The sequence below is a fragment of the Mauremys reevesii genome, linkage group 4, assembly GCF_016161935.1.
Source record: "Mauremys reevesii isolate NIE-2019 linkage group 4, ASM1616193v1, whole genome shotgun sequence".
NCBI lineage: Eukaryota > Metazoa > Chordata > Testudines > Geoemydidae > Mauremys > Mauremys reevesii.
The window spans coordinates 95,098,710-95,120,747 of NC_052626.1; the positions used below are offsets into that span (position 1 = coordinate 95,098,710).

Sequence of the window (22,038 nt, forward strand, 5' to 3'; positions counted from 1 at the left end):
GGCATCTAGAGACTAAGTTGCTGTTGACGCTGCAGTGAGAACAGAGGCAAACATAGTAACCACACACCCATCCTGGCTGAGGTATTCTGAATTGCCAAATGAGGTACAGAGTGCAATAGGAGTTCCTCCCCTTATGGACTTACTTACATTATTCATTGGCAAGACAGAACTCATTTTACCATCTTAAAGGCTAATTAGGTTCATATCAATGTCTGACCCTCTATGTATGCGGCCGTAAGTATATCTTTTGTGCACATCCCAGATTCTTACTGAAGATGATCCCTGGTGTAGATGGAAATCTGTCATCATTTTTAATGTTGTTTTTCCCCAAGCCTATTTGTTACCAGGGGAGACTAATTGCAATAAAAGTGGATTTGCCTCAGTGAAATGTTAGCAAGATTAGTTATGATTTCTCAACTGGCAAATGTTTTCTCATTCAGTTCAGACTACCGCACAGCTTCTCTCTGTGGTATCAACACCGTTTTTTATCTTTTGATACATTTCTCTTATGACCTGGTCTTATTAGAGCAGTAAGAGCTTAAATATGTCATTTGGACTGGCATAAACTTGAACAAAAAAAGCTGATGCAAGCAGCAATTTAGATGAGTAAAAATAACATCTGTACTTACACTAGCTATGATTTAAAAAAATTACAGTGGCACAAATCCTCATTCTTTAGGGCGTCACCTGTTTGCTAACTATGGTCAGGAAGTAAGTACTTTCCCCATGGTATAGTAATGCCACAGGCATTGTAGAGTTTTTCCTGTCTCTGAAGCATCCAGTTAAGGACAATGCAGGATCCTGGGAAGAATTCCTGTGTAAGAGGTTATTTATTATGTGCTACATAGAAACATTATGTTACAGTATATGATTGGGGACACTGGTAGGTTGGGCTTTCTTGGTGATGACGTAGCTGCACACTGTCTCCCAGTGGTACAGAGATCTAGTATCTCAAACTTACTCACAATTCCTACGTCTGTTACATTAAATGAAGGGAGAGAGGGAACAGAATATCAGGGTTGGAAGGGACCTCAGGAGGTCATCTAGTCCAACCCCCTGCTCAAAGCAGGACCACTTCCCAGACAGATTTTTTGCCCCAGATCCCTAAATGGCCCCCTCCAGGATTAAACTCACAACCCTGGGTTTAGCAGGCCAACGCTCAAAGCACTGAGCTATGATGGAGAGAACAAAGATGAATGTGGTAAGAGGGGTAAGGGAGGATGAGGAAACTGAAGGAGAAAAGGCAGATTTTTAAATTGCTCCTTTCCCTCCAGAAGGTTGGCTGCCACTTCAGCTGCAGTTTAGTCCATTTGACCTCTTTTGCATCACTTTCCAGTGTAAAAGTTAAATTGAGAGCTGTTTAATATTCAAACGTTAATTTTTATAAAAAGTTGAAATTAACTGCTGCATACTTATTCTGATAGGGTAGCTGGCTTGAGCTGGAGGGTAAGGTGCCAAGGTTAGGATATTTGTTGGCATGGCTGTGACAGTCAGGAGTGTGAAGAGGCATGATCTCTGATGACACAGCTGTAACACAAGAAGCCCCTAGTATTGACACAGTTACACTGGGCTGGTAAATCTGTGCTTTTATGGATATAGCTTGTTTTGCTCAGGGGGTGGTGTAGATTTACTATACTCATACAAAGCACAGTTTTGCTGTTCTAATTCTGTATGTGCTCTGAGCGCTTTGCTGGTAAAGTATACTGGTATACCTATACTTGTAAAGTTCTCCTAGTGTAGATATAGCCTAGAATAGTCTAGGGAGCCTGTGATGGGTTAGACTCCTCCACCCCCTGTCCGGGATGCCACCTGATGTATTTGGGTTTCACTGAGCCTGCCTGGTTCGCTAGCCTGGGCTCCCTCTTTTGCTGAATCAGGCTCTCTGGCAGCACACACACACAAGTAAGGATGCACCAGTTGTAGAATCACACAGAGTCTGCAAGCAGCTCTCTCTGGGAAGATTCAGCTAGGAAATTGCCCAGCACTCAAGTGCACACCCCCTTTTGGGGAGTAAACCCAAAATAATAATGTCTTGCAGTGTATAGAAAAGTCTGCACAGTGCAAACTCATAAAAATTCACCCTCTCCCTCAATGTGGAGAGATGCACAGATTCTTGCCTCCCCCTCTCCCCCCGATATGAATTGCACAAACTGGGTTATGTTATAAACAAGAAATAAGTTTATTAACTGTAAAAGGTAAATTTTAAGTGATTAAAAGGGATAGCAAACAGAAGAAAGCAGATTACTAAGCAAATAAAACAAAACATGCATACTAAGCTTAAGATCTTAAAGAGACTGGTTTCAAGAAATAATTTCTCACCCTAAATGTTGCTTTTGGAACAGGTTGCAGAAATTCTTGAAGGTTAGCTACCCTGCTTGCAGCTTAAATCTTCAGGTATCTTATTCACAGACCAGATGGATCCCACTTCCAGCCTGGGTTCAGTACTCCGCCCCCTTTCCCTTTGTCCTTGTTCCTTAGGTGTTTCCAGCAGTCATACTGAGTGGGGATTCAGTGAAGAGTGAACCAAGATCAACTCACTCCCCAGCCTTAAATAAGATTTACATAAGGTGGGAATCTTTTGTTTCCCAGTCTTTACCTCCTCCTCCTCTTAGTGGAAAATTACTAGAAGTCCAAGGTGGTGTTTAGTACCAGGTGACAGGACCACCTGACCTATTAGTGTCACCGCAATGTCCTAGGATGCCATTTAGGAAGGAGAGAGATTAGTATCTTCAAAGTCTTATTGTTTCTTCCTAATGGCCCATCAAGGCTGTTGTCTGGTGGGTGTCTCCCAAATACACATCTGTACATAGTCAATATTCCTAACTTTAGATACGGAAATGATACATGCATAACAATTGGATAATCACATTCAGTAAATTATAACCTTTCCGACGATACCTTACAAGCCCCATCTTGCATCAAATATATCTGTTATGCCATATCCATATCATAAGCATATTTCCATAAAGAATATGGGGTGCAAAGTGAGCAAGTAATTTGGAAAAACAACATTAACAGTATTTATGGCAGGAGTGCTAGAGTATATAGGGTATAGGTGTTCTTAGCACCACGTCATGCTCAGAACAGATCTAAATGAGACAGGCTTTCAGCAATGATGGGGAGACAATCCCTATGAATAGGGGTATTGGTGTTCTGGCCAAATTCTAGTGTGTGTGACTATTTACGCTTCTGCCTGCCTGCCTAAATTCCTTGTGTAGTTTCAACTGGAAAAAGTACTCTTTACTTCCTGTCCTAAACTACACAGATACATTATTGCTAAACTTGCTGCTTATCATTCCAGAGGTGAGCCCACCTTAATAATGGAATCAGTGATGCTTACAGTTTGTATCAATTCAAGGTGAAATGTGGTATGTAAAAAGATCTTTTATTAATTAAATACTATTTGGGGGCTGAAAATATATGGCATGCTGCACCTATGAATTAACATTAAACAATGCTTTAGATTACTACTAAATTCACCATCAGCTCATACAGAAGCAGACAGTATCTTATCCATATTTTTCTGAGTCTGAACTAGATTGCAGGTTCCTTTATTAAGCACCAAAAAAATTGCTGTTTGATAAATGGTAAATACAGTAATGACATACATAACTTTAGGTTTGTTGTAAAATTGTCACATACACTTCATGTTTTGGGCTCTTTTACTGCTGCAGTAACTTAGCATCCCCTAACACAGGGGTGGGCAAACTTTTTGGCCTAAGGGCCACATCGGGGTTCCGAAACTGTATGGAGAGGCAGGTAGGGAAGGCTGTGCCTCCCCAAACAGGCTGGCCCCTATCTGCCCCCTCTGACTTCCCACCCCCTGACTGTTCCCCTCAGAACCCCCGACCTATCCAACCCCCTCTGCTCCTTGTCCTCTGACTGCCCCCTCCCGGGTCCCCATCCCTAACCGCCCCGGACCCCACCCCCATCCAACCTCCTCTGCTCCCTGTCCCCTGACTGCCCCGACCCCTATCCACACCCCGCCCCTGGCAGGCCCCCCAGGACTCCCACGTCTATCCAACTGCCCCCTGTCCCCTGACTGCCCCCTGGGACCCTCTGCCCCTTATCCAATCCCCCTGCTCCCCGCTCCCTTACCGTACTGCTCAGAGCACCAGGACTGGCAGCCATACCACCGCACAGTCTAGAGCACTGTGGCAGGCCAGCAGGAGGTTGCAGCCCCACCGCCCAGATCACTGGCGGCATGATGAGCTGCGCTCGCGGGGGAGGAGGGACAGCAGGGGAGGGGCCGGGGACTAGCCTCCCCAGCTGGGAGCTTAAGGGCCAGGCAGGACGGTCCCACGAGCCGTAGTTTGCCCACTTCTGCCCTAATAACTAGATAAATTTAAGATTTTTTTTTCTTCCTGCCTCTTTGGGCAGACACACATTAACTTGTTTATCTTGACATCTAATTGTGAATCATGAGAGGTAGCAGTTTCAGCTGCTGCTTTAACCAGGTTTGACACAGATACTGTCAAAATGCTTTTTACTACCGAAAACTTGAATACTCTTGCTTCTATGTTTGCTTTGTGTGCTCTACAGAGATGTTATGTTGATTTGTAGGATATGCTATAATTCTCTTGGTTTCACAAAGCTACAATTTCAAAAGTCAAACTGCTATGACTACAGGGCAAATTGCACCTTAGGCCCCTTTAGCTCTCTTGAGTGCACTACTTAGGTGACCTGCCTGGCTTCCTGCACCTCACTCAGGGTGTAACTGCAGTCAAACCACTCTTAGATGGGATTTCTGGGCTTCAGCTCCCCAATTCATGACCACGAAGACACAACTTGGTTTTGAGGTCTGCAGTGGTTTCCATTCGAGAAGCTGTGATAGTATAAGTTTTCAGTGATATAGAAACAGTGTCTTCAAAACAAAGCGTTATTTATTTGTTCCTCAAAGGTATGAAGTGTGTACAGCACAGGGTAAAATCAATAGGGCTTACACACATGGGGCTTACACCTTAAACCTTCCTTGCCAGCTTTGTAAGTTCCCCTCAGCCCAGCTAACTGTCTCTGTCAGGGAGAAACAGCCTGTCCTGTGGCAGCAGGCTCCCTGTCTTTGCATTTGTCAGTCCGTTAGCTTTCACTGATGCAACTTGGGTAGCCTTTGGCTACTCACTCAGTCCCTCCTTTTTCTAGCATCTATGATGTTTGAGGATCATCTTTGATCCTAGGTTCAGCTGTGGGAAGGAGAAGCCATTCTGGCCTGGTTGAAGCCAGAGGGTTTTTTTTTTTGATGTCACCACCTCCCATTGTTCCCTCAAGGAACGTTGTATTTGCCATTGTTTGGTTTCCTGTGGATTTTCCCCCTTCACAGCATCCTTTGATTTAACCTCTGGTGTTCAGGCAGGTTAATATGATGTTTATATTAAAAATTACATACAACTCCCTCCCTCGTTCTTCACACCAACCATTAATTTTTGTTAGTCTGTATGTTTGGTGAAGAAATATATGGAGGAGTTGTTGAACATTTAAGATACTAATCCTATAAACACTTATGCATGTGCTTAACCATGTGTTTGAGTGGTCCCATTGAAGTTAAAAGCTTAAGCACATATATGTAAGTACTGATAATGGTGCAGACTAATTAAACAGCTAGCTGAAAAAGATCTTACACGTATTAAGTAGTTTTTCCAGTAAATATTTTTAGAACTATTTGTTCTTTTCATTTGTTAGAAATGGACATCACAAATTAGAAAACATACTTCACAAATTAATTTAAAAATGAATTGTGCTTTTCCATTCCTCTGCACTAACCAAATTCTGTCTTCTAAATTCTTAATTAACTCTGTCCAAGAGTCTTGTGTTTTACTGTTTATCTTTATTGGAAGTTTTTCCAAGCAACAAGACATTTTAAATTCTTCTTGGGCAATAGAAACTTCGACATTCTCATTAGTTTTGAGAGTAATTTTTCGTTATTCAAGTTTCATCTTTTATATATTTTAATAACAGTGAAAAGGCAGAGGAAGACAAGATCACAGAATATTCAGCTTAATCTGGCCAAACCAATGTAGCAGATTCTTTCTGAAATAATTTTCTCTAGGCTTTCCATATCTTATGAAGACTAGAAATAAATTATGTTAACTGCTTACATGATCGGTAAAGCATGTCCTCCTTCTAATGGCGAAGAATTACTTGATTGATTGGAAAACTTTGCAAATCTCTCTAGAATGTATTGTCTACTCTAGATGTAGCTTGTTTTATGTCACTTGTTTTGGATTGACTGTGTCTTTTATCAGTCATAAGTTTAATGTTTTACCTAAAAGTGCTCTTAATGGATGAGTCACATACAAAACCATTTCTCAGTTTGAGAAACAATTTAAGCATGCAGGTTTGCAAAGTCTTTACTTTAAGATATTCACATCTAATTCTTATGTCTGTTCTAGAATTTGTAGGATTTTTCAGTATATTTAACATTTAAATAATTATTTCTGATGGGATTTTGAGAATAGGCTATAATGTCACTATTTGCTAACTATAAAGTTGGTGCTTTTAATTCTGTTTCAGCTGGATGAACAGTTAACTGTTCATTAACTGTTAGATGATAACATTTTATACCTAAGAAAATCCAAATCTGTTTCTATTCAAGGATTCCTGTAGTAGACAAATGGTTTGTTTCTGAATTATTAAGTTTATGTAGTTAAAATTATATTGAAAAGTGTTTCTACTGTGCTTGTAACATCTAATTAATAACCTTTTGTCTGCACACAATGGAATAAATTAAATCAAATTTAAAGTTATTTACTAAAGTGTATAGGATTACACTTCTTATAATGAAAACACAATTTTAGTGTCGGTATCAGCAGGCCAGGTAGGAGATATAAGCTCTGTTTTGCACCATGGATACTGAAGAATATAAAAACTAGAATATACTGTATTCATGAATATAAACTAACAAAGAGCACTTTGAATTCTTAATCTTTCTTTCTGTATGGCATTGTTAAAGATCGACACTGCTCTTTTAATGTAGGTTGAGTGCTGCATGTGTGCTTTTCAGAGCAATAGTGTGAGAAAGCTTGCAGTGGGATGGCAGGACGGCCTCATCCTTATGACAGTAACTCCAGTGATCCAGAGAATTGGGATCGGAAATTGCAAAATAGACCCCGTAAGCTTTGTAAATATTCAAGGTAGGTGCCATATACAATCTATCGCATCTCAGAGCTACAGTAAATCTCATTCTAAAGACCACTGTATTTGGTTGTGGCAAGTCCTGTCATGAATGTGGGAGTTCTTCTCTTTTTAAAGCAACTCTAGTTAAAAATGTCACTTGAAAGAATTAGTTTTATTGAAACAATTATCAGTCTTCCTAATCTTCACTTGTATTTGTTTGTTTCTTAGTCTTCTCCAAATTAAATGAATTATGAATTCACTTAGTTGGTCGCTTGTGATGTGGATACCTGAATAGTTGGGATGGATACCCGACAGTTTATTCCCTGGTAATTATTTCAGTGAGCTGGCACTGTTTAACAGCACACTTGGGGTAATTGCAGCTTGCTCATGGGGATGAATTAATATTTGCTTATATGAGTTTCACTCTTTATGGCTCTTTGTTTGCTTAGCAAACTTGCTTGCTTTTGACTGCTAAATGAGTTCTTTACCTAAATAGATTTTTTCAAGTTGAGATGCTTTGTAAATACTCAATTTGAAGACAGTTTAGGGAGTAAATTTATTTTTCTGCTGTTGTATTCAGAATAGAAGCTAAATGAGACAATAGCTTAAGTTGCAAACATTGTTCTAGCAACATTTCTCTTCACATATATGTGTCTGTTCAAGGATTTGAGCCGTTATTAAACATTACTGTAATTATACCTCACAACATTCTGCTCAGCTAGGTAAGTGTTAGACTATCCATTTTACAGGTAGGGAAACTGATGCATTCAGTTGTTAAGTGATTATCAAGTCACACAGTGATTCAATAGTTGAGCTAGAAATACAGTTCATAAGACCAGATTGTTATATTCCCATTATAATTGCTAAACCTTCCTCCCTCAGTAACAGGATATTGTTGTATCAAATAACTTAAATTTACAACTTAAAGTTTAATATTACATTAGGAGATATGGAAGACATGCAATTGGCATAATTGTTTTTCAGCCAAATATGCATCTGGTAAAACAGTTGAATTAATATTATTGAGCACTAATGTCTCTAAAATGAAGCATAAATTAAAGTAAGTTCAAGCAAATAAATGTTTTCTCTTAAAGATAAATAACTTGGTAGTGCTAAGTGCTCTACAGGTTATAGATCTGTATAATATGCCAAAAATATTCTAATGTACATTTTGAAGGGAAAACATTCAGACTAACATTTGACCATTGGATAATATAGCTAGCTTTTGGGAAACTTTGAAGGAGAAATTGACTTAATTGTTTCAGCTGACAGGAAATAACTTACATTGAAAAAGAGTCTGTGTCTTTGCCACATTGAGACATTGAAATATATGAAAAGTAGTGTGTTAGGGAAAAGGACTGAATTACTAGAAAACAATGTGTGCACCATCCAAAAGCTGAGCTAAAGAATAGAATTAGTATTTTTAGGTGACCAGTCTATTCAGTATGGCTCTTAACTTACTGGATGCTCTTTGCAAAAGAAGAATCTAAAATCTGCATAGAGCTAGTGGTGGTAGAAAAATGCTTTTTAGGGCACAAACTTAAGGCTTTCACTCACAAGGCACAAGCTTGTTATGAGGATTGGGTACCCCAGCCTCATTCATGTTGCACTTTATAGGATATACTTTACATCATGGTAGGGAAAAAATGTTTTGAGAAATTGCACATGGTAGTAATGTAACTAGACTGTATTCTACTCCATCTGAACAAGGGAGTAAAGTTAAGGTTGCATGCACAAACAAACTGGCATTTCCTGATTTGAGTGTGTAACCAACCAACCTTAGCATTTTTTATATAGTTTTTATGCAATTTACTAGGTGTAAAAAAGAGACTGTATGATCTGGAACTTTTTGCAAATTGTCCTGCACAAGGTTGATGATCGGACAAGGGCTACTTCAGAATTCTATCTCATTCATTTTGTGCCTTGCTAAATGCAGCAAATAGAATGTCGGGAATGTTGTTGGGTTATTTTTTGAACACAGAGAGAGTGTAAAAAGAAAATGGCTGAACAGATTTTTCCCAAGTTTAAAATATAAAAATAAAAAGCCTACAGGTAGAACCCAGATCTGAAGTGTTTCAGTCCCATAAGTGAAGTTAATGCCTGTGTGTTCCCCTTCTGAGCTCAGTATTCAGTTGTGGTAGCTCATCACAGGGTACATCTACACTTCAAGCTGAGGGTATGATTCCCAGTTTGACAAGACATACTCATGTTAACTCTCATCAAGCTAGGATGCCGCTGCTTCTGGGAGCCACGCAGAGCAGGGCAAGCCCCGGATCCCGTTCCCCGGTGGGAGCTCGAGGACCAGATTAAAAACGTCTGAAGGGCTGGATTTGGCCCCCGGGCTGTAGTTTGCCTACTCCTGCCTCAAGAGCAGAAATTTCATGGTGCTTTATGGACACCCAGATTGCAATCCTCCCAGAAGAGCGAGGTAATTGTGACTGGCTTGTGTGATGTTTTTCTAATGTAATTTAATTTTTTTTTGGAGTTGTCCAGTGTGACAGGATCCTTGGGGTACAACCAGGTACTGGGGTACTGCTGTACCCCTTTAACTCTTCATCCTGAGCTGTCTCTCAGAATGATTTGCTAGTGGCAAGCAGCAAAATCAGCCACCTGCTGTTATCACTTAGCACAACAGCATGTGGAGCCCCAGCTAAATTGCATGAATGCTCCCTGAGCCATTCACAAATCACACAGAGAAAGGCACCAGCAAATCTCCCATGCCCCCAGCCTTGCACCCCCGGAATATACTGTCTGTCCCTGGTCAGAAGCCTGACCAGTATAAGTTCATTACCCAGTCTGCCTCTCCCTTGATGTGGAGTGGACACATGCTAGCCTTTGTCAGCTGAGAATTCCCAAGCACTTCAACCAAAACACACTGTTTTAGATAAAATATAAAAACACATTTATTAACTACAGAAAGATAAACTTTAAGTGATTATAAGTGGTAGGCAGAAAAGGTCAGAGATAGTTACCAAAGAAAATAAAAGGTAAGCGCACAGTCTGAATCTTAAACCTTATTAGACTAGGCAGTATTTCGATCAAACAGTTTTTCTCACCCCACTGGATGTTGCAGGTAGTTTACAGTCCTTAATACACAGGCTTCCCCTTTAAGCCTGGGACCAGTCTCCTCAGTTCAAGTCTTTGTCTTCCCAGCATTCTTTTGCTTCCAGCATCCGTGGGGGAGGAGAAAGGTCAAAGCATGATGCCACTGTCCCCTATTTTGTATCCTCATTCCATGTGTCTGGAAAACACTAGCCCAGACATGTTCTGGTGGACTTTGAGTCAGATTTGAGCAATTACCCATTGTGTGATGCTTGCACAATTCTCTTATAGAATTGTGAATCCCTTGCTTATAACTCCCCTGTCAATTAATGGTTGTTTAACACCCTCCTGGGTGTGGATCACCGCTTTGCTGTCACTGGAGAACTAGTGGTGGATGACTCCCAAACTTACATGTTTAAATGACAACCGTACAGCAAAGTCTCATAACTTCATACATGCTAATGATATACATATTTTGACAGAACAATGGGTTTCAGCAGAACATGACTTTTCATATGATATCTTACATGGCATGCTTTGTATGAAATATCACAACCATATATGAATGATGAATATGGGGGTTGTAGGATGCTACTTTGGGGTACAGTATGTCACACCGAGGTAGGCTTTGAAAGTTATTGGGTGCCTACTGGATAGTGGGGTGGATGAATTTGACAACTCTTTATTCACTAGAGTTTGCTAATCAAGGATGCCACAGAAAGTTGTTGTGTTCTGGGCTGCAGTACTGAGTCCGGAAATGGAAAGAAGAAGCAGTTAGAAGGACAAGTTGAGGCTGTTTGGTTAGGAGCAGGAAGTTGGGATATGGAGACCTCAGAGAAGGCATGAGGGGTATTGAGTGCTCTGTCTCTCTTGTAACTTAGTATATATGGAAAAGGGGAAATAGATATTCAGACTCTTGCCCATCCTATGGACAAGGCATCTGCAGGATGAGTTGCTGCTTTCTTTACCCTGTTGTAGAGCTTTGGCTTGTTTTAATTCTGGGGGAATTCTGCACCACTGCACACAAGCAGAATTAATGTGCTGCACAGAATTCTTTTTCTCAGCAGAAAATACATTCTGCTGAGAAGTGCTGCAGTTATGCCTTCTGCCCACCAGGGGCCACTGTGGCCCCAGAACAGAGAGCAGCAGCTCCCAGGTGGGTGAAGCCCCAGCTGCAGATAGGGAAGAGAAGAGGCTGCATTCCTCACAGTGCCCTGTCTGTGGGGCCAAGTCAGGAGGCACGGGATATAGGGGGACAGAGTGTGGGGCACATGGAGCTGCTGGGGAGTTACAGACTGGAGTTCAGAAGGGCTAGTTGGGGGGACATTCTGGGATGGAGCTCAATGGGTGTGCAGGGACACATGGGAATTGGCAGAGAAGGGGTGCAGGCTCCCGTGGGGAAGGGGTTGCTGCGTGGGGACATAGGGCCAGATAGGGTAGATGAGTGCAGGGATACATGAAGGGAGTGGCTGGCTGAGTGAGAGTGCAGGGACACATGGGGATGGGGGGGAGGGGTGCAGAGACGTGGGGATGGGGGAGGAGGGGTGGCTGAGTGGGGTGCAGGGACACATGGGAACAGAGGGGAGTACAGGGACACATGGGGATAGGGGCAGATGTGCCTGACAGAGAGGCTAGGAGTCAGCCAGGGTCTGCATGGGGAAGGCTTCCTAACAATCTTCCCTCCCCACAGACCCCCTCCCCCCCCCACTTGCAAAAACAAACAAACCAAAAAAAACCCTGTTCAATAGCTCTCCCACGCACAACCCAACAACTCTCCAAGTTAACACTCAGGCTCTTTCCCAGCAATTACTTCCCTCTCCCTCAGCTCCTCTGTTACTCCTGACTCCCCCCAAGTCTTTGCACTGCTTTTGAAGGGTGCAGGAAATACATTTCTGTATTGTAGTTGAAATGAATTATTACTCAAAGTTCTGTATTGATATGCCTAGTAAGGAATCTATTTATCCAAAAAAGATTCAGGAAATGTGGTTTTTTTTTGTCTGTATTGTCACAGACATACTTACTGACAGGTATTTTTAAATAAATTACCAAAATAATTGAAACTGGCTTGATTGTATTGTATTATTTTCATGAGTAAAATATGCAGAATTTTAAAACGTGAGCAGAATTCCCCCAGGAGTATTGTTTAAGCAGCAAACAGGTCTAATTTTGGAATCCATCAGTGGCTGTAGATTCTTAAAAATACTGATTGGGCCAGATCACATTTGCTAAGTGAATCAGTTCTGAGTCAGTTGACCTAGATATTGAGTGTCTCTACCAGATGTATGGCTTTGGTAGTGCTGCTGACTTACAAACAGAACATAGTAAACAATTTGCAGATCCAGTCTGTGCCACTTTTAAACTCGTCTAGCTCATAAATCTTGGGCTGAGAGGTTGTTCAGGTTGCACCCAGAGCATTTAGACTGGACTTCATGACGAACCCATAGTGGATAACATCAATAGAAATTGTGCTGTGAGGAATCAAGCAGCCTAACAATTCCCTGACATGATGTGATGGCAGATGGAACTGTTGCGGTCTCTAAGGATGAATGAGTGAAGAAGTGTTCTGAAATGAAGTCTCTCAGTACTGAACCAGTTAGTATGTCTACAGCGGTCTCAAAGCAGAGAATGTCCAATACTATTGGATGAGAGGATCTGAAGGGTGTTGGTCTTGTAGACTACTGTAGGCATTCTTGATGTGAATGAACCTTCCCCTTTACTGTCTTGAAATGGGCTACCAAATGAGGGAGAGGCCAGTCTATCCTACAAACTTTTGCCAGCAAAAGCTGTGTCATGGGTGTAATGAGGGCTGATTTTTTGATGGACATGATTGTGCCAGCAAAAGCCCCTATAGTGGACACAGTTCAGACTGGCAAAACTTCACTTCGGCTTGTTTCACTAGGGGAGGGAGTCTGGAACTATGCCAGCAAAATGAAGTTTTATTGGTATAAACTGGATACACACTAAATGTGCATTGCCAGTCTAGCATACCTATACCAGCAAAGTGCATCTACTGTAGATCTGGTCATAATGCTGGGGGGAATGGATGTGCAGAGAGCTCTTATCCATGTCTATCACAAATCCCAGACTGAAGAGTCACTGAACCACTAGGGAACACTACATCTTTAGTGGTGGACACTAACTCCTTCACCAGCCATACTGCCAAAGAAGGGGTTGCCTGAATGGTGCTTTCCCTATGGGCTGCTGTCACAACAACTAAAGTCTTTCAGTATTCACTGTGCTGAGACGAGACCAAAATGAGAGGGAGGAGTACTGGAAATGACCCTTCCCATGGGCAAAACAAAGACCTCTGAGTGTATTCTAGAATATATATATATATGAAGGTGAGCATCTTCTAATATGTAGACATTTGAAATTTGCCCAAAGTACCCTGGATCACAGGGATTATACTTCATATTTTTTGTCATGGGCAAAGTGGCTCAGTCCCTTAAGGTCTGGGACTGGATAATTTGGCACTGATCTTCTGCTGACTGTAGATAGGATAGACTCTGAGGAACATGAGGTCTCTGCATCTTTTGGAAGATGAGTAAGAGGATGGCACTAGGTTTTTGAGAGAAAAGGAAGAGAGGACCCACTGAAAAGTGTTTAAAAAAAATATTGAAATTTAATGTAGCCATTTGTTTGTTATGGATAGGATACAGCAGAGGTCGGCAACCTTTCAGAAGTGGTGTGCCGAGTCTTCATTTACTCACTCTAATTTACGGTTTCGTGTGCCAGTAATACATTCTAATGTTTTTAGAAGGTCTCTTTCTATAAGTCTATAATATATAACTAAACTATTGTTGTATGTAAAGTAAAGTTTTTAAAATATTTAAGAAGCTTCATTTAAAATTAAATTAAAATGCAGAGCCCCCCGGACCGGTGGGCAGGACCCGAGCAGTGTGAGTGCCACTGAAAATCAGCTCGTGTGCTGCCTTTGGCACATGTGCCATAGGTTGCCTACCTCTGGGATACAGGCTCAGAAGCAGTAATTGGTGCAACATGGACTGATCAGTTAGCAGATGTGTGACAGATATATTAGTTTGGAAGTTGGCCATGAGATATCTGGAAACCTGGAGCCTGGATGAAATTCAGGAAAGTCAGTTCCTAGAAGATTTAGCCAAGGAGGTCCCAATTTTTTTTGGCTTATCTGAAGAAAGAAACATGTTAGGATCAGCCATGTCTTTCATTTTCTGTCCCAGGGTATCCCTTCAAAGAAAAGGGCCACAAAATGGATGTTGAGTCAGTTGTTCATGATCTCTGCTGGAAGTGGCTGGCCCTAGTGATGCATACCACTACCAGATTCAGGATCTTAAACTGAGTCCCTGGCAGCATTGTAAGGCAAATGTTAGGTGCTGTTTTTAAAAACTTTCTAGGCAGTCAGGATTGAATTTCCAGGTTTCTGAAGAGGTACTGAATCCATTTTGCTTTCAGAGGAGACACACAAGGAGAAAGCATTGATGTGCATATGAAAATGTAAGTGACAATTCATGCTGTTTTCTTAAGGTAGAGTCCAGTTCTCTGCCTCTCAAAACCTGAGACCAAACTCTAGTCTCTTACTGGAAAAGAGGAGAACATTTCTCAGATTGACCGACCACTGGGTCAATCTTTGCGGGGGGACTGCCGCTGTTCTGTTGTATCTGAGAGGATGTTGTAGAGCTTGTCATAAGTAGGAGAGATGGAAAAATAAGGATCTAGATGCTTCCAAGTCTCTATCTTGGAGTTCGGGGGGCAGGGGGGGGGAGAGTTAAGCCTTTAAGTCTTGTTAAGAAAGTATTCTTTCCTGTCCTTCTGTGAATCTTTGTTCTGGCAGTTCCTATCAGTTGTTGGAGTGTTAGTAATGGGCTTATTAAGGTTTGGGCCTTTGCTTGAACCTGGGTTGTCAGAATTGAAATGTCTGAGTTCTGGTCCTTCTGGGGAGTAGGCATGTCTACACTTAAAACACTGCATCAGCACAGCTGCACCACTAGCACTTTAATGAAGACTCTATGCTTACGGGAGAGAGCTCTCCCATCGGCATAGTTAATCCACCTCTGCGAAAGATGGTAATCCATGTTGGTGGGAGAAGCTGTTCTCGCCAACTTTGTGTTGTCTGCACTGGCACCTAGGTCGGTATGTCGCTCAGGGATGTAGATTATTCATATCCCTGAGTGATGTAATTATATCGAACTAAATCTGTAGCATTGACCTGCCCTAAGAGACTTCCTCTTCCTCTGGGTTGGAAGTCCCTACATCTTGAGTTCTTCCTTTTTTGGGCACTTACTTAGTGATTGGATTGGGAAATAGAGGAGGAGCCAAAGTACAAAGAAAGACAACAAGCAGACTTTCATGAAGGATGGTGCAGAATGCTGAATAACCTGACTCACTGAAGATAGGGTTTCTGTGTAAATCCACCTCCAGAAAATATTCCTCACTACTTGAAAAATCTCCTTCGTAGGGACCTCCGTTGACAGTATTTTGAAGTGAAGTAGATCTGAAGCTCTGAGTAATATGGTGGTACTCCATTCTTGGTGTGGGATACTGCCCTGAACTAGGGGTGGGGAACCGCTAAAGGTTCTGTGGGTGCTCCAGGGTCCCAGGTCAGAAGGCTCTTTAGAGTACTGTTCTCTCTTGGTGAGGGAAAAACTTGTGGCACCACCAAGAAGAAGTGTAGTAGGTGCTTTGGAAGAGTTATTTGTGGGAGCCCTAAGGAGAGATGGACTTCTGCATCATACCTTTGGGACATCTTGTGGAATACACTACCTGGCCTGAGAAGCGAGAGGGATCTGGAGCCTGACCTCTTAATGTTGACTACTCTTTGAGGTGCTAGGAGAGGGCATGTATTCACCTGAAACCAAGCAAAAAGGAGTTGTAGCCTACTGCCCCTTGCATGGGTGTTGCTGTAAGAGGCCCTTTTTTTTTTTGCCCTGGAAGGGGGAAGAGACTCCAAACTTGGGCTTACTCCATTGCAGGAGGGTGAAACAAGGGTCTTGCAATTACAGCATTGTGAGCCTGTGGCTGAAGGAATTTGAGTACAGTTGCACCTGTGTTTCCTATCAGTTGACAGCTTCATAATGAGACCGATGACATCTTAAAATATGGCAGAAGACTACCTGAACAAGGTATGGAAGCCAGCCTGTAGAGGGCATAGGTCTGAGAGGGAGAAAAAGTATTGGAAGCCAGTGATAGTTGCTGTACCTGACAAATTAGAACAGCAAAGGGAACCCCATTGATCTAGATTTTTGAACCTATATGAGCAGAAATCTTTCTTCAACCCTTTGTAGCTTTCCACCTTGACTGTTGTTAGTCCCTTTTTTATTGTTCTAAATCCATATTCTTTAAATCCTTCAAGAGGTCTGGAATGCTGCAAGCTATTCTCTTGCCCCCGGTAGTAAAACCGTATTGTCTTGTTTCCTTTACTGGTTTTCTTTTTGTTTTAGAAATTCAAATTTGCTTTCCTGGCTGCAAATGCTTGATGAACTCTTAACTATATCTCTTACCTAACTTCCATCATCTGCTCTTTAACCTTTTTTACTTTCCATATTATGGTTGTCTGTTTCCTGGGATTTACCTCCCTCTTTAAATGTAATGTGACTGTAAAGCAGTAGTCTGATATGATATGAATCAATTTAAAAAATAGTGTGTAGCATTCAGATCACCAAAAAACTTTCGGAAATATGGCCCTGAAACTGTTAAATATAGGCTTGGGTTGCTTTTACCCAGTCCCATTTTTGTATATGAGAAATTGGACTTGCAACCAAAAACTTAATGATCTATTTTGTAAGAATGCACTGGTCAGGAGACAATGAATTTGTTTTGTATCAATTACATACTAATATGCTTAGTGACAGGGAAAAGTGCCATACTTTGCTATATAATCTCCTCATTCTCACATGCACTTTCCTAATCTGGATTTGCCAGAAGAAAGATTTCTGGGTCCAAAGGTGGGAGCCTATCGTCCCTCTCCCTCAAAAGTCAATTGCAACACATGTTTGTGGTCTCAGCAAAAGACTGTTTTAGTTGTAAATACTAATTTAGTCAGATTGTAAAATACCAAATGAAAGCTTTAAACTAATGCCTTGAATAGCCATAAAACCAAACATGAAAAATGTATGTATGATAAGAGAAAGTTAGCAACAACCTTTTCAGTGTTTTGTTTGTGTGCTGAAACCTGACAAACTGGCAGGACTAGAAATAGCTTCACAGATGGTACTTGGCAATATATCAAGCAGCTCTCCTCTCGCGCGCTCTTTACCCCGTCTGTCAATTTCATTATCCAATGGCTGCTTAGAGATGGCGAAATGGCAAGCATGAATTCAGCTCACAGGAGGCTGCGAGGTCAGACGTCAGTACTGCACTACGCACGGCTGAGTCAGTGACTGTGAGAAAATGAATCGAATTAATATCTAGGGGGGCTTGCGTCTCTGAACACTTAATGGACTGAATAGCGCAAAAGGATTGTCAATCTTGAGAGAGAGAGAGGAAAATAGAAGAAAAAAGTAAGACTGGCTAATGGTGCAGTGGGCTACTGAGGAGATGATGGAAATATCAAATATGCTGAACTTAGCAAGTAATGCCAAAGGATGCTGAGCTGGCTTCCAGAGCTGCTTTCTTGGAAGGAGCAGATTTCTTTTGTACTCTGATTTCAAAATTATTTCAATGTTTTTGTATTTCTTCCCTGGTGTATACAACAGGAAGGTGCGTAACCATTGATGATGGGATAATCTGTGAGCAATACATAACAGGACGGACAGTACGGAGATGGAGATGCATTGTCCTTTGTGTATCCTGGTCAATTTAAATGAGCAGACTTCCAAGTGTGTGTGAGACTATTTTGTTACTTCTAAGATAAGTCACTATAATAAAAGCAGAGAGGATTTTCTCTTTTCAAAAAAGCCTTTCAAAAAATGCGATGGTAACTTTGTGTTTAAAGATTGGCCTCCCTTTTCTGAAAGTGTTGATTACATGAATACAGTCACAATTCTGTGCAAGAGGTTAGCTATACATTAATATGTTAGGAAAATTTTTTAAATAAAAGCCTTAGAGAATATAGCAAGAAGATAAATTGTATTAAAGTTGGTTTTGTTATTGGCTCACTGTCATTGAACTGACCGTAAATTTTTGCTGATCATAGACATCACTATATTATGATTCTATTTAAGTGATGCAATAAATTGCTTGTAAACCATTACATTTTATATGATGTCCATTAGAGTGTGGATTAGCTTGGCAATTTGAAATCTATGGCAGTTGCTTTGATGATAAAATTAATCCTTCTTCTTTAATTGTTTGGTATCTATCAAATGAATAAAATTTTATTCCGAAAGGATAACATTTTTCTTTCACAATTGCATCCAGGTTTTAAATTGGAATAGGACTTTTGGCATTTATAAAAAATAATCAACTCTTGCCTGACTGCAGAAATACAAAACATACACATCATCACACTTTGACAAACCTGCCATTTTGACAAATTTTGCGCTTTTCTTCCACCCAACTCCATTATCTAGTTTTCTGTGTTTAAGTACAGCTTTGAGCATGTTAAGTTTTGTTTGTAATGCAATTGCTTTTAAAGCACTTTAAAATATTTTATATATTTTAATATTTTCTAGAGGCACATTCAGTAGTGTAGTAGAGAGTAGGCACCGGTAAACTGAGTTTACCCACTTCTCATTTGGGGAATATGTTGTTTAGGTTAGTTTACACACTTCTTTTTTTACCACTACACTACGGGGCAAAACATCCAGTGATTGAAGGAAAAATAAATACTCCAGGTAGTCTGGCCCAAAAATTTTGGATGAGTGCACCAGTATTGTCCCAACATTCATATTTATATATTTTTTTAACTTCTCTAGTTCTGAAAACAGTATAACAGACTATGCTGCTGTTTTATGTTGGCAACTTTAAAATGCCAAATTCATTTTATTGCTTTCTATAATGTTGTTGTACATCTCATTTTCAGTATTGGGTCAATATAATTTTGATTTGGATCAAAACCGACTATGCAACAGTTGATTTCAAAATGTTAACTTTATTTAAGAATCAAAATAAGGAGACTCTACATTCCAAATTATGCTTTTAAAATTTGCTCTGTTCCTCTACTGTGACCCAAACATGCAAAACTACCAAATCTAATTACTTTTTTAAATCATTTATTGATTATATTCAAAGTGGTTTTGTTTTTGTTTTTTGAGAGAGAGAGAGAGAGAGAGAGAAGGTCACAGGTGATTGTTGAATAAAAAAAGCACTTTCAGGTCTCTGTTAACTGAAAGTTCCCAGTTGCAAACTCTCCAAGAGTTTAGAATGAAAGAGAGACGTGCAGTTAAAGCGGGTCATCTGGACACTTGCTACAGTGTGATAAGCAAAACACCATAGCTTTCTTGAAGTTTGAAATTACAGATTAATGCAGTGTGACAGCTTGGTACTGTAGAGTAATAATTATTCTGGGGGTATTGGCTGTTAGTGACCGGTCACTGGTGTAGCTGCACTTGTGCAACTCCTTAGTGTAGACATGCCACGTGGCTATAAATTTAATTTATGTTGGCATGGCTTATCCTTGCTCGAAAGTGGGATAGGCCCTACTGGTGCAAGTCAGTTTTTCACCAGTAAAGCTCACTTACACTAGGAGTTTGCTGTGATAGAGATGTATCAGTGTAGCTCTACTGCTGTAAAAATCCCCAGTGTAGACCCCTAGGGCTTGTCTGCAGCAGTGCAGTTATGCTGGTGATTATCCTCTCTATGTCAGTGGTCCCCAACCTTTTCGTCTGGCGGGTGCCAGACGAAGGACTGTGGCGGTGGTCAAGCATCTGCCAAAATGCCATTGAATTTTGGTGGCATTTTGGCAGATGCTCAACCGCAGGCCAGGACGCGGGCGCATTTAGCTGCCCCCGTGGGCGCCATGGCACCCGCGGGCACCGCATCAGGGACCCCTGCTCTATGTGGACAAAGCCTAAGATTTGATTAACAAAATATACTACAGTGCATTTGCTAGTACACTTGGTAGTGTTCTCATTTAAACTATACCACGGTGGTAAAATTAATACAATGCATTTTGTGATGCATTATTTTTGTTGTTTTTGTGCACTTACTAATGAGTGTAATTCATTAACTAAACCAGTCTCCCAGTGTTTGGTGTGAAACAGAGAGATTCTACTACATATGTTCACTAAGGATACAAGTAGCGATTGTTTAAAACTGGCATTTTTTTTTGTTTTAGTTTGAGATGATCACTTTCTGTATGTTAAGATTTTTGCTTAACCAGATTTTTTTTTTTTAATCTGTTTCTGATGGTTCTGGTATTTTAAATTATTTGTGTTCCTATTTAACACCTTTTACTGCTAAAACAATTTTACAAATCAAAATGATCTCTGAATCACAAGTCATCTGGTTTGTTTTTTCTGTTTCACTCAGCTTCACTTTCCATAGGCTCTCAGACTAGCCTCATGCTGCAATGTTCTGGCTCACAGTGTTGCAGGGCAAAGTCCAGTAAACTGTTTTAATTGACATTTATTTTTCTCCTAAATCTAACATATTAGAGTTTTTACCACCCTTTTCATTTATATAGCCCAAAATTGGGGGGTTAGCTTCTTGTCTCTTTTAACTGTCTTGCTTACTGCTGAATATGCCTGTTTCAGTAATAGTATTCTATTTTGTAGTGTATGTGTTCAGATGAATAGAACTTTAAATGTTGCCAGGTATATTAACTGCTCAAGTAAATGCATTTTCTGAATTTGTCTGGATATGATTCAACAGTAACATTGATGTTTAAGTGGATGTAATTAAGATATATGTTCATGTTTCAAGTGGTGCTGTTTCAATCAGTCTGGCTTGTGTACTTAAGTCTTACATTTATAGAGTACCTAGCAGCCAAAAGAACAGGATTCTACATGTGAGAGTCTAATCTGTATGTGCATTAAAAATGGAAACGAGAAACCTTCAGCAGCCTATTATAGAGGAGGAGTGAAGGAACAGCAATTCCAGTTGAAACTACGTGGAGAATGTAGGTGGAATGCGAACATTGGGCCTGGAATCTTATCCTTTGTGACTCCCTACTTCTGGCATAAAGTGCCTTGGTACCTTTTAAAAGATCAGAGTACTGAAGATCTTGGTTTTTACCACTTGTGTAGAAGAAGGCATTTCCAGTAACATAATGAGTGCTGTCTCTTTCATTAGATGTTTGTTCAGGACTGACAAAGAGGAAAATATATGGCCTATTGAGTCACCAACACTGTAGCATTGATTTTCCTTAGAGATTTCCCATTGAAAGATTAACCAGGGTCAACTTTGCTTTGCTGTGAGCTCTAAGAACATTGCCTGGGAGGTGGTGGTTGCTGTAGATATCTTGATTTGTTTTTTGAAGGACTTTGCTTCAACCTGAAAGATGGGCCTTCATGTACAAAGGAATTTTAATTCCAAAGAATACAGTAAAATCTATAAATGTCCTTTCTTGAAGAACGGACTTTTCCATTGGCTCATGTCTCTAGAGTGCCAAAGCATGTAATCTGCAGGTACCCTGTTATAGTCTTATATGTATTGTCTCATGTCTCAGTAGTGCATTTTATTTGTCTAAAGAAATGTATTTGGAAACCATTATCCAAAAAGAAACATGTCATGATGAATACTGTTACTATGAAATGAGGCACCTTTCACCACATGGTTAAAACTATTAAGTCAGGTCTACATTACCACTCACTTCAGTATAACTTACATCACTCAGGGGGTGAATAATCCACCCCCCTCCAGGACATAAGTTACATCAACCTAAGCGCCAGTATGGACAAAGCTATGTTGGCAGTAGAAGCTCTCTTGCCGACATAGCTACTACTGTCTCTCATGGAGATAGATTTTTTTTTTTTAATGCTGACGAAAGAGCTCTCTCCTGTTGATATAGAGCATCTTCACCAGACGCCC

At 40.6% G+C, this 22,038-nt stretch overlaps 1 protein-coding gene across 14 annotated transcripts in view; it reads left to right on the plus strand.

Annotated features, from left to right (window-relative positions):
- The window catches only part of BTBD10 (BTB domain containing 10), a 48,912-nt gene that overhangs the window by 7,611 nt on the left and 19,263 nt on the right, over window positions 1-22,038 (plus strand). For 4 of the 14 annotated variants that reach the window (XM_039536786.1, XM_039536787.1, XM_039536790.1 and 1 more), the window contains exon 2: window positions 6,971-7,127. The exons of 4 other annotated variants lie outside the window; for them this stretch is intronic. In XM_039536786.1, coding sequence (XP_039392720.1) covers window positions 7,027-7,127 — 101 coding nt within the window. In that variant the 5' untranslated portion in view covers window positions 6,971-7,026. Of the gene's footprint in view, window positions 1-3,347; window positions 3,369-6,970; window positions 7,128-17,822; window positions 17,948-20,968; window positions 21,128-22,038 lie in introns of those variants that run through there. 6 more of the 14 variants (XM_039536791.1, XM_039536792.1, XM_039536788.1 and 3 more) reach the window with 5 other exon arrangements.